The sequence below is a fragment of the Notolepis coatsorum genome (genome assembly GCF_963971535.1).
Source record: "Notolepis coatsorum genome assembly, chromosome: 7".
In the NCBI taxonomy this organism is placed as follows: Eukaryota; Metazoa; Chordata; class Actinopteri; order Aulopiformes; family Paralepididae; genus Notolepis; species Notolepis coatsorum.
Window position 1 is genome coordinate 176733553 of NC_140171.1, and position 12225 is coordinate 176745777.

A 12225-nucleotide genomic window follows, 5' to 3' on the forward strand; every position below is an offset into this window, starting at 1 on the left:
GTAACCATGTAGACATGTTGGGCTATACTGTAAAAAGAGAGCATTGGGAAAGTACATCTATGTTTCATAACAGTGGAACAAACACCTCTGTGCTAAACTGTACTAAACCTATTTGCATTGTACTGTACTTGTGCCGTACGATGACAATAGATTTTAATATAATCTAATGGAATAATGTTCCCTCGTATTCAATGGTGTTGTCTGCCCTGCTGGTTTACTGAAATGCAGTCATTGGGTGTCTGAGAGCGTCAAGTCCGGTCTGTTTTCTATGCACATAGAAAGTCCAAAACCATGTCATCGCTTTTTTCTCTTTTTCTTTCTGTCTTTCTTTCTGTCTTTCTGTCTTTCTGTCTTTCTGTCTTTCTGTCTTTCTGTCTTTCTTTCCTTCCTTCCTTCCTTCCTTCTTTCTTTCTTTCTTTCTTTCTTTCTTTCTTTCTTTCTTTCTTTCTTTCTTTCTTTCTTTCTTTCTTTCTTTCTTTCTTTCTTTCTGTCTGTCTGTCTGTCTGTCTGTCTGTCTGTCTGTCTGTCTGTCTGTCTGTCTGTCTGTCTGTCTGTCTGTCTGTCTGTCTGTCTGTCTGTCTTTCTTTTTTTCTTACTTTCTGTTTGTTTGTTTGTTTGTCTGTCTCTTTTTTTTCTTTCTTTCTTTCTTTCTTTTTTTTTTTTTTCTTTCTTTCTTTTTTCTTTCTGTCTTTCTTTCTTTCTATCTTTCTGTTTGTCTGTCTTTATTTCTATCTTTCTTTTTTTCTTTTTTTCTTTTTTTCTTTTTTTCTTTCTTTCTTTCTTTCTTTCTTTTTTTCTGTCTGTCTGTCTGTCTGTCTGTCTGTCTGTCTGTCTGTCTGTCTGTCTGTCTGTCTGTCTGTCTGTCTGTCTGTCTGTCTGTCTGTCTGTCTGTCTGTCTGTCTGTCTGTCTGTCTGTCTGTCTGTCTGTCTGTCTGTCTGTGTGTGTCTGAGAGCGTCAAGTCCGGTCTGTTTTCTGTGCACATAGAAAGTCCAAAACCATGTCATCGCTACAAAAAAAAAAAAAAAAGGGCCAGAGTCTGCCTCTGTTATTGATCTCCGTCACATTAAACTCACCGTCGCCCACCACCAGGCGTCAGGGATGCTGCTGAAGGGCGAGCCCTCCGTGTCCAGCTCGAACGAGAACAGCAGAGCGGAGAAGGTGCAGATGCCCATGGCGATGAAGAGGAACAGGCAGCAGACCTGGTGGTAACACTGGCGCAGGGTGAACCCAAACGCCTTCATGCCAGTGGAGTGGCGGGCCAGCTTCAAGACGCGAAAGATCTGCAGCAGCTTGATGATCCTGAGAGCGCTGGCCGCGCCGCCGTAGCGGGCCGCGGCTCCGAGGCCGTCGTCCTCCGGGCGGGTCTTGTTCAGGTCCACGCCGTAACCCAAGGACTGAAATAATAGCTGGAAGAAATAAGGCACGGCGGCCACAAAGTCCATGAAGTTGAGTGTGCTTCTCAGGAAACGTTTGATGTCACACGTGGTGGCAAAGCGAATTAAGTACTCAAAGGTGAAGAAGAGAATAGAGGAGATTTCCACCCATTCCATGTAGGTTTTGCCATAGATTGTGTAGATGTTTAGCTCCTTAACAGTGTCAAGTGTCATCGCTACGATGGAGATGAGCACAAAGAGGCTAGATAATACGGCGAAGGTTTTCGCCCAAATTGACGAGTAGGGATTTTCCACAAGGTTCCAGACGGTCTTCCGGAATGTGCCCAAGATCATGTTCTTATAGCCATCGCCATAATGCCTCACCCTGATCTCAGCGATCAACTCCTTCTCTACCTTCAGGTAGTCCTTGACCTCGTCAACCTTCTCTTCAAACAGGATTCCGCAGCAGCGCTGCATGTCGTTCAGACTCATGCCCCAGTACTCCATCTCCTCTTCGAAGTGGATGGGGCACAGTTCCCTCACGAGCCACAGCACTCCGCTGGTGTAGAAATGGAAGATATAGTGGAAGAAGGCAGGGTCACGATCAAAGAAGAACTCATTTTTGTGCACAGAATAATCATCACAAAACGACAGCTGTTTAACGCGGTCCGTGCAGAGGACCAGGGACCCTATCCGCGTCGCAGGATACCTCATGGCTGACTGCTTGGGAATGTGGAAGACCTTACCCCCGACATTAACATTGAGGGTTTTGATTGGCTTGTGTCGCTCTTCTGCTTTGGAAACATTTGACACAGGACTGTCCAGGTTTTCCATAGAGTTCCATGGTTTGATAGTCCTTTCTTGGGAAAACGGGAAGACCTTTTCCTCTTCTGTACACTGGGAAAAGAATCCCACGCAGTTGAAAGTACAGCGGCGGTTTTGCAAATGCCTCTGGATCTCGGCCTTCTGCGACATCATAACAAACGTTCAAGGCAGGAGGTCAATATTACAGAACAAAGGAAGCGCAACAGAGGAAGCGCTCCAGGAAAAGAGATCCTAGCGAGCAGAGTGCATCTTGCCAAGTCATCAGAAAAGTTACATCTAGTCCTCAGTGGCGATCCTTCCTGTTTGGCTTGTCCAGGCAACGCTGCGGTCATTTTAAGAGTCCAGAGGGCTAGGTAGAACAGGAAGATGCTCCTCTCCTTCCCTGCACAACGGCAGACGTTCGTTTGATTCATCAGACCATGAGATCAACGGGACGCAGCAGGGATTTTCTCCTCTACTCATCTAATCTCATTGGTGCCCTTCCAGTGTTGCCTTAAGTAGTTATAAATACGGAAGGTAGGATTAAGACACAACGTTGATGTAAAGATTTGGAGCTGGGAAGAGGAAGGGCTGAGTGTATCAGTCATGTCAAATTGCTGAAATTGTGAAAAGTTTTGCGGAAGTGGTTTGTTTGTTCCTCCTAAAATTGTTAAGGGGAGTAACACATAGTTTGTTCTGCCTCCTAATCTGTCCTGTTCTACTTCAACGCTGCCCATGGAAATCACAGCAGAGAAAGCAGCCTGTGGTTCATCTTAACCCTTTCACTACCACACTACAGAAGGTTAACCTTTCACTACCACACTACAGAAGGTTAACCTTTCACTACCACACTACAGAAGGTTAACCTTTCACTACCACACTACAAGAAGGTTAACCCTTTCACTACCACACTACAGAAGGTTAACCCTTTCACTACCACACTACAGAAGGTTAACCTTTCACTACCACACTACAAGAAGGTTAACCCTTTCACTACCACACTACAGAAGGTTAACCTTTCACTACCACACTACAGAAGGTTAACCTTTCACTACCACACTACAAGAAGGTTAACCCTTTCACTACCACACTACAGAAGGTTAACCTTTCACTACCACACTACAGAAGGTTAACCTTTCACTACCACACTACAAGAAGGTTAACCCTTTCACTACCACACTACAGAAGGTTAACCTTTCACTACCACACTACAGAAGGTTAACCTTCCACTACCACACTACAGAAGGTTAACCTTTCACTACCACACTACAGAAGGTTAACCTTTCACTACCACACTACAAGAAGGTTAACCATTTCACTACCACACTACAGAAGGTTAACCTTTCACTACCACACTACAAGAAGGTTAACCCTTTCACTACCACACTACAGAAGGTTAACCTTTCACTATCACACTACAGGTTAACCTTTCACTACCACACTACAGGTTAACCCTTTCACTACCACTACAGAAGGTTAATCCTTTCACTACCACACTACAGACGGTTAACCCTTTCACTACCACACTACAGGTTAACCTTTCACTACCACACTACAGAAGGTTAACCCTTTCACTACCACTACAGAAGGTTAACCCTTTCACCACCACACTACAGAAGGTTAACCCTTTCACTACCACACTACAGAATGTTAACCCTTCACTACCACACTACAGAAGGTTAACCCTTTCACTACCACACTACAGAATGTTAACCCTTCACTACCACACTACAGAGAGTTAACCTTTCACTACCACACTACAGAAGGTTAACCCTTTCACTATCACACTACAGAAGGTTAACCTTTCACTACCACACTACAGAAGGTTAACCCTTTCACTACCACACTACAGACCTCTCACTACCACACTACATAAGGTTAACCCTTTCACTACCACACTACAGAAGGTTAACCCTTTCACTACTACACTACAGACGGTTAACCCTTTCACTATCACACTACAGAAGGTTAACCCTTTCACCACCACACTACATAAGGTTAACCCTTTCACTACCACACTACAGAATGTTAACCTTTCACTACCACACTACAGAAGGTTAACCTTTCACTACCACACTGCATAAGGTTAACCCTTTCACTACCACACTACAGAAGGTTAACCCTTTCACTACCACACTACAGACGGTTAAGTGTTGAGTCAAGGCTAGGAGTTTCTTCCTACATTAAGTTTCCTGACCTCTGAAAGGTGAAAGGTTTCCTGACCTGCCCTCTGATGGACCAGCATATGACAACTGCTCCTGCTTTCACTGTGTTAAACATTATGAAGTTGCATTTAACACTGTACTGTATAGTTATTGTTGTATATGGATTGTATGTATGAATAGGATTGTATGTATGTGTATGAATGTTATTGTTGTGATTGGTTGTAAATGTCATACACACAGGGTTGGGAAGTCACTGATCACATGTTATTACAGTCATCTGATTAAAGAAACATGAGATTACAGATGATCACTTGTTGGATTTGAAGAAACATGTTTGAAGGTAAAAAGACATTTTCTTTTTATCAATTGATATATGAAATAATGATGAATCATTGTTGTGGAAGGATAAAAATAACATTGTTTAAGTTGTATTAATTTAAAATAAAATTACATTGGAATATATTTGATGGTTGGCTTCATACTTTTGGGGAATTTGAAGGGACCAACTTAAAGTAATTTAAAATAGGCTCATCATCATAATATAATAATAATAATAATACACTTTATTTGTATAGCACTTTTCATACAAGAATTGCAGCTCAAATAGCCCAAATATTGTTAGTGAGTTGGTGTAATCTAATGGATTATGTTACAGATCCATGCCAGATCACCCTCACGCGAGAGGTCAGGGCAAAATAAATGACCGTTAGGCTAATTCTTGTGATCCACCTTGACCGTGTTACAGGTTCAGGGAACAGCTTGGATTGTAGTTGATTTCCTGTTGTAGTGTTTTGCTAATACCAACACCTGAAAGGAAATCAAATTGTAGTCCATTTGTAGCGGTCATGGTGTGGTGAAGTTGAAACCATCTGTACTGTAATCATTCCAAAGATAATCACTATCAACACACTCACACACAGAGCCCTGACACTGTACTGTATATCAACACACTCACACAGAGCCCTGACACTGTACTGTATATCAACACACTCACATAGTACTGTATATCAACACACACACACAGAGCCCTGACACTGTACTGTATATCAACACACTCACACACACAGAGCCCTGACACTGTACTGTATATCAACACACACACACAGAGCCCTGACACTGTACTGTATATCAACACACTCACACTGTACTGCATATCAACACACTCACACTGTACTGTATATCAACACACTCACACACACAGAGCCCTGACACTGTACTGTATATCAACACACACACACAGAGCCCTGACACTGTACTGTATATCAACACACACACACAGAGCCCTGACACTGTACTGTATATCAACACACACACACAGAGCCCTGACACTGTACTGTATAGCAACACACTCACACACAGAGAGCCCTGACACTGTACTGTATATCAACACACTCACACACAGAGCCCTGACACTGTACTGTATATCAACACACTCACACACAGAGCCCTGACACTGTACTGTATATCAACACACTCACACACAGAGCCCTGACACTGTACTGTATATTATCAACACACTCACACTGTACTGTATATCAACACACTCACACACAGAGCCCTGACACTGTACTGTATATTATCAACACACTCACACTGTACTGTATATCAACACACTCACACACAGAGCCCTGACACTGTACTGTATATCAACACACTCACACACAGAGCCCTGACACTGTACTGTATATCAACACACTCACACACAGAGCCCTGACACTGTACTGTATATCAACACACTCACACACAGAGCCCTGACACTGTACTGTATATCAACACACTCAGACACAGAGCCCTGACACTGTACTGTATATCAACACACTCACACACAGAGCCCTGACACTGTACTGTATATCAACACACTCAGACACAGAGCCCTGACACTGTACTGTATATCAACACACTCACACAGAGCCCTGACACTGTACTGTATATCAACACACTCAGACACAGAGCCCTGACACTGTACTGTATATCAACACACTCACACACAGAGCCCTGACACTGTACTGTATATCAACACACTCACACTGTACTGTATATCAACACACTCAGACACAGAGCCCTGACACTGTACTGTATATCAACACACTCAGACACAGAGCCCTGACACTGTACTGTATATCAACACACTCACACTGTACTGTATATCAACACACTCAGACACAGAGCCCTGACACTGTACTGTATATCAACACACTCAGACACAGAGCCCTGACACTGTACTGTATATCAACACACTCACACTGTACTGTATATCAACACACTCACACACACAGAGCCCTGACACTGTACTGTATATAAATGTCACCAGACCCCAATGGGAAGCATTCAGATCTATAATTAAAGGGGAACTATTTTACTATTTCTTTCACTATTTGGGCACTTTTACACAATTCCTGTGAGTCTATGGAACACCTCTGTAATATATATATTTTTTTTATTCATTGTTTTGTATTTCTAATCAAGTTCTCAAAAACAGCATTTTTCTACCTCAAGATTTCGAGCTGTTTTGCAGCCGCAGCTGCAGGTGCCACCTAAACCACTGTGTGGCCTGCGCCGTCTGCTGAACATTAACATGCAGCAGTGACTATATGACATCACATATAGGCACATTTTCAAACGACTCAGTTCAGTGAGGGTGAATATTGTGAGAGGAGAATTGGAAGAATGCGCCAATATGAGAATTTTGAGACATAGATCATATTAATATAAGTTCACATAGCTAGGAAACAATGCTAAACACTCAAAAAGGCCATTTATAAGATAGTTCCCCTTTAAGGTGTGCAAACGCACGGATACACTTCCCAAAGGGCTCAGCTGACCTACCATACATGCATTTCCCCAAGACCACAAACAGACACAGGAGAATGTTCAAGAAACAATAAGAAATACTTTATTACATAATATTAGATATATAGCATACAAGTTCATGAATATATAAATAAATAACTACTAACTAACCTAATCTAAAAGACCAGTGCCCGTAGGCCTAGGGTGATTAAAAGAGGAAGCGCTTCTCTGCCCTGTAGGCCAACCTAACCTCGTGAGATAAAGCCTGGTAAAGCACTACGGCCGAAAGTGTGAACCGGGTAGAATGTCCCTCCCCTGGAAGCTGCCTCCGAACGGACCAATCACGACACGGTGTTCATGAAAATGCACTCCCCCCAGAAACAACCTCGTTATCGCCGCCTCGTCCAGCCTCACGATACAAAAGGCTGGGAGATTTAGGACACTGTCCATTTAGACACGCGTTGAAAGTGAACGTTAACTTGAATAATTATTTCATTTTCATATTAATCCTGTAAGATTCAGATTGTTAGAAGTCAATGGTATAGCGGCTAGGTGGTGTAGTGGGCAAGGCACTCGCCACCAACGCAGGAGACGCAGGGCTCTTGGCGTTGCTACCAGCTTGGCTGGTCGTTCATATTAACACAATTGGCAGTGTTAGGGGTGGGAAAGCTGGTGGGTGGGTCCTGGTCGTTGTAAACAGCGACTCCTACAGTTCGGTCGGGGCGCCTGCTCAGCGAGGAAAGGATCTAAGGGGGGTAGTGTGATCCTTCCACACGTTACACCCTCTCAGTGAGAATCCGCGCTGCCAGGTGAAAAGAAGCGGTTGATTGGATACACGTGTGTCGGAGGAAGCATGTGATAGCCTCCACTCTCCCAGACCGACTGTAGGGGGTAAGTGCGCAGCGACCAGGAAGGGGATTGGGAATTGGCATAACGACTAACATTGGGATGGGAGAAAAAGGAGGGGGGAAAAGATTATAAATAAATAAATAAATAAATAAATAAATAAATAAATAAATAAATAAATAAATAAATAAATAAATAAATAAATAAATAAATAAATAAATAAATAAATAAATAAATAAATAAATAAATAAATAAATAAATAAATAAATAAATAAATAAATAAATAAATGTTATAAAAGTCATTCGTTTATCGTTAAGAGGGGGTGAGTGGGCTAATCATTCACAAATTATATTGTGGTGCAGGTATGCTAGCTAAACAAAACAGCAATAATGACACTTTTGAATGGTGTGAATTGAGTCATTGTTAGTATAAATAAGAATAATCAATTTTGTAATGTTGGGCAATAAGGCATAACAATAGAGCCTCTTGAGAGATATTTAGAGAAAGAATAGATAGATTTTGGGGGGGGAATTGTTAATTCTACTTAAACTTAATGCAATCTATAATATAGTAAATATATCATTCATACAGAAAACATGCAACATCTATACAGTAATATAGTAAATGTATCATTCATACAGAAAACATGCAACATCTATTTCTTCAATGAGCCTGTCACGACCCCTGAGGGTAAGGGCTGTAACATAAATATTGGTTGACAGAAATGATGACCAGGTTTGTAAACAAAAATGATATTTATTAACATAAAGGAAGCACAATGGCAACTCAAGGGTGAGCCAAGGGCAACACAACAAACCAACACCACTATCTGTAAAGGGAAATACATTAATGAACCTAAACCATTAAGGTAACAAAAAGGGGGGAAAACAATCCTCAAATGAAACGGTGGCTCGCCAGCCTCACCCCAGTGCATACCAATCAACAGTTATACATTTATAAATGAATACAAATTTAAAAACTGTAAATATGCCAACATTAGCAGGGTTGCTACTTTTCAGTTGTAGTCCCTGAGCTAGATGTTTAAGCCAGAAAGAAACAGAAAAATAGAAGGACATTAAAGTGAATATAAAAACTATTTAAACATAATCTATACTACATTCGTTCACTAGGCATTCATGCATCTATAAAAAACATAGTGTTTAGGGACAAATCAAAGCCCCTACATGGACAAGCACTGTATAGGCAGGCATACTTTTGAACCGTCCCTGCCAGCTCTGCCCAAGGCCGGCTGCATGTAAGCCTCTGTGTCCCTTGGTGGCCCATAATTAACAACCACATCAACTCCTTTGAAGTCCACACCCATGCCCAGAGCTGAGGTGACAATAGCCGGTACTTCTGTACTTCCGTTTTCACACGTTAGGAGGCATAGCTTTTCCAGCCTAAGGCCAACCCCAAGCTGCTGTTCCCACCCACACTATCTGTTCTGCCCCTGAAGCACTGCACACGTGGGGAATGGTGCCTGTACTGCACCCAGGTCTGGAAACGGTCACGAACTAATCCAGAATCACACTGCACACTACACTACAAACATAGCCTGCGAATATAAATACCACACATCTGGTCTCAGGGAGTCACAGCACATAATTAATTAATATTAAGAACAATACACACTGGTGGCACACAGTAAAGATAAGAGGGCATGTTAGGGTAGTGGGTATGGGGCACTATGAGGTTTAGGTCTGGGGCCAGAATGCTCCTCCCACATCCTAGCCTAGGTTGGGGCAGTGGAAGCGCCAAATCACAGTTATAGACGAGACGACAAAAAAAGTATATAACGCCGCCCGAAGGCGCGTGGGCGGGGAGGGTCTCTCCCCCCCTCCCTCTCTCCCACGGCCTCGGGCTGAAAAGCGTTCCGACTGGGACCGGGGAATAGGGTACTTCCTAATGCAGAGCAGCCCAGGGTAATGCAGTAGTGTCCTCCTGGCTGCAAGGAAATAGCACAGTTAATTACACACGTCGAGCTCCCATGTTCGTTTGTCAGTCAATATGCGCACCTTTGCTGCTCTCCAACGAGCGAGCCCATGTTAATAGTAGCAGCGTTTCAGCATGCGGTGCTCTCAATTCTCCACAGTTGTAATGACAGTTTGTATTATCCAAAGTTTCTTATAGCACAGTTCACATTCACTGGTAACTCGGGAAACAGTACTGCTGCTTCTAGTCCTTGTGCTAAGCTAGGCTAGCTGCTCCCTGCTGCTTCTAGTCCTTGTGCTAAGCTAGTCTAGCTGCTCCCTGCTGCTTCTAGTCCTTGTGCTAAGCTAGGCTAGCTGCTCCCTGCTGCTTCTAGTCCTTGTGCTAAGCTAGGCTAGCTGCTCCCTGCTGCTTCTAGTCCTTGTGCTAAGCTAGTCTAGCTGCTCCCTGCTGCTTCTAGTCCTTGTGCTAAGCTAGTCTAGCTGCTCCCTGCTGCTTCTAGTCCTTGTGCTAAGCTAGGCTAGCTGCTCCCTGCTGCTTCTAGTCCTTGTGCTAAGCTAGGCTAGCTGCTCCCTGCTGCTTCTAGTCCTTGTGCTAAGCTAGGCTAGCTGCTCCCTGCTGCTTCTAGTCCTTGTGCTAAGCTAGGCTAGCTGCTCCCTGCTGCTTCTAGTCCTTGTGCTAAGCTAGGCTAGCTGCTCCCTGCTGCTTCTAGTCCTTGTGCTAAGCTAGTCTAGCTGCTCCCTGCTGCTTCTAGTCCTTGTGCTAAGCTAGGCTAGCTGCTCCCTGCTGCGTCTAGTCCTTGTGCTAAGCTAGTCTAGCTGCTCCCTGCTGCTTCTAGTCCTTGTGCTAAGCTAGGCTAGCTGCTCCCTGCTGCTTCTAGTCCTTGTGCTAAGCTAGGCTAGCTGCTCCCTGCTGCTTCTAGTCCTTGTGCTAAGCTAGGCTAGCTGCTCCCTGCTGCTTCTAGTCCTTGTGCTAAGCTAGGCTAGCTGCTCCCTGCTGCTTCTAGTCCTTGTGCTAAGCTAGGCTAGCTGCTCCCTGCTGCTTCTAGTCCTTGTGCTAAGCTAGGCTAGTATGTACATGGACCTCTCTCTGGGGCTGCTGGACACACAGAGATGAAACTGATATCAATATTCTTGTTTGACTCTGGGGAAGATGGCAAATAAGTGTATTTCCCAAAATGTTGGAGTGTTCCTTTAACATGGAACTTGACATGGAAAAAGCTATGGTCCTACATCAGGTTTTGACTAGATGTAGCCACATTACCTGCTGTTTATGTGGTCATGCCAAGGTATGTATCGCAGGTAGTGATGGAGGGAGTCAACTAGAAAAGAGTTGATTCCTTGACTCCAACAGTATTCAGAAGTCAGGGTCTGGTTAGTGAATCCAAGTGCAATAGAATTCGCTCTTCATTCCCACAAAAATGTTATTTCAATACGAATCCATGGCTAACCTTGTTAAAGTTAGAGGTTATATATGATTGCTAGTAACTGAGTAACTGTCTAACTATGCATACGTTTCCACTAGAGGGCGCTATAGGCGGAGCCGCTAATGCTACCGCCAGGTAGAGGGTATTTAAGGAGATGTCTCCTCCCCCTCTATCTCTTCCCACCTACCGCTCACGGAGAGGAGAACTCTTGTGCTGCTGTGTGCCCATGTAAATAATAAACCACGCCGATTAAAGGCTGAAGGGAGAAACCATGTCTCATGAACATATTATTGTCGCCCCATAGCCAGACTCTGTCAACAGGTTATGGGCCCAGATCACGCAGGGGCGAAATAATAAAGGGTAGCAAGTTTAGCTGAAGTATAGGCTAGGTTAGCACCGGGAGTACCGCATGGCTAGACGCTAGGCCAACAAGAGCTAAAGCTACGCCTACCATCAAAAGAGCAACATGGAATCCAACACAACGATCCTGCGCGTCAAGAGGAAGCGGGGCACCGACCCCACCGACGCACTGCTGCTGGCGTACAAGCGGACCCGCCCGGAGAGCAGCACGCAGAGCCCCGGGGAGGTGGCACCGGGGGAGACGGAGCCTGCTGAGCCCAACGGAGGCGAGGTGGAGAACCCCGTCTTCAAACTCGTGGCGACAAAAGGAAAGAGCAAATGGCTCTCGTTCAACGGAAGAGCCGAGGACTATGAGCTCTGGGAAGAGCGCATGTTATGCTGCATGCACGGTGTGGGACTGAAGACAACGATCTTGACGGCCCCCACGGGAGAAGTAACGGCGGAAGCGCAAGCCCTGGACGACAAGCATACTGCAGATGCATACTGTGAGTTAGCACCACTGCTCGACGACACAAGCTTGGGGCTGATAT

The 12225-nt window shown here is 44.2% G+C and overlaps 1 protein-coding gene across 1 annotated transcript in view; it reads right to left on the reverse strand.

Moving 5' to 3' along the window:
* LOC311231851 (potassium voltage-gated channel subfamily V member 2-like) overlaps window positions 1–12225 on the reverse strand; it is a gene marked incomplete at both ends in the record, with an annotated part of 39266 nt that overhangs the window by 17941 nt on the left and 9100 nt on the right. Inside the window, one exon of the mRNA XM_084318472.1 lies at window positions 1075–2340. Within this exon, the coding sequence (XP_084174598.1) occupies window positions 1075–2340 (1266 nt within the window). The remainder of the gene's footprint in view (window positions 1–1074; window positions 2341–12225) is intronic.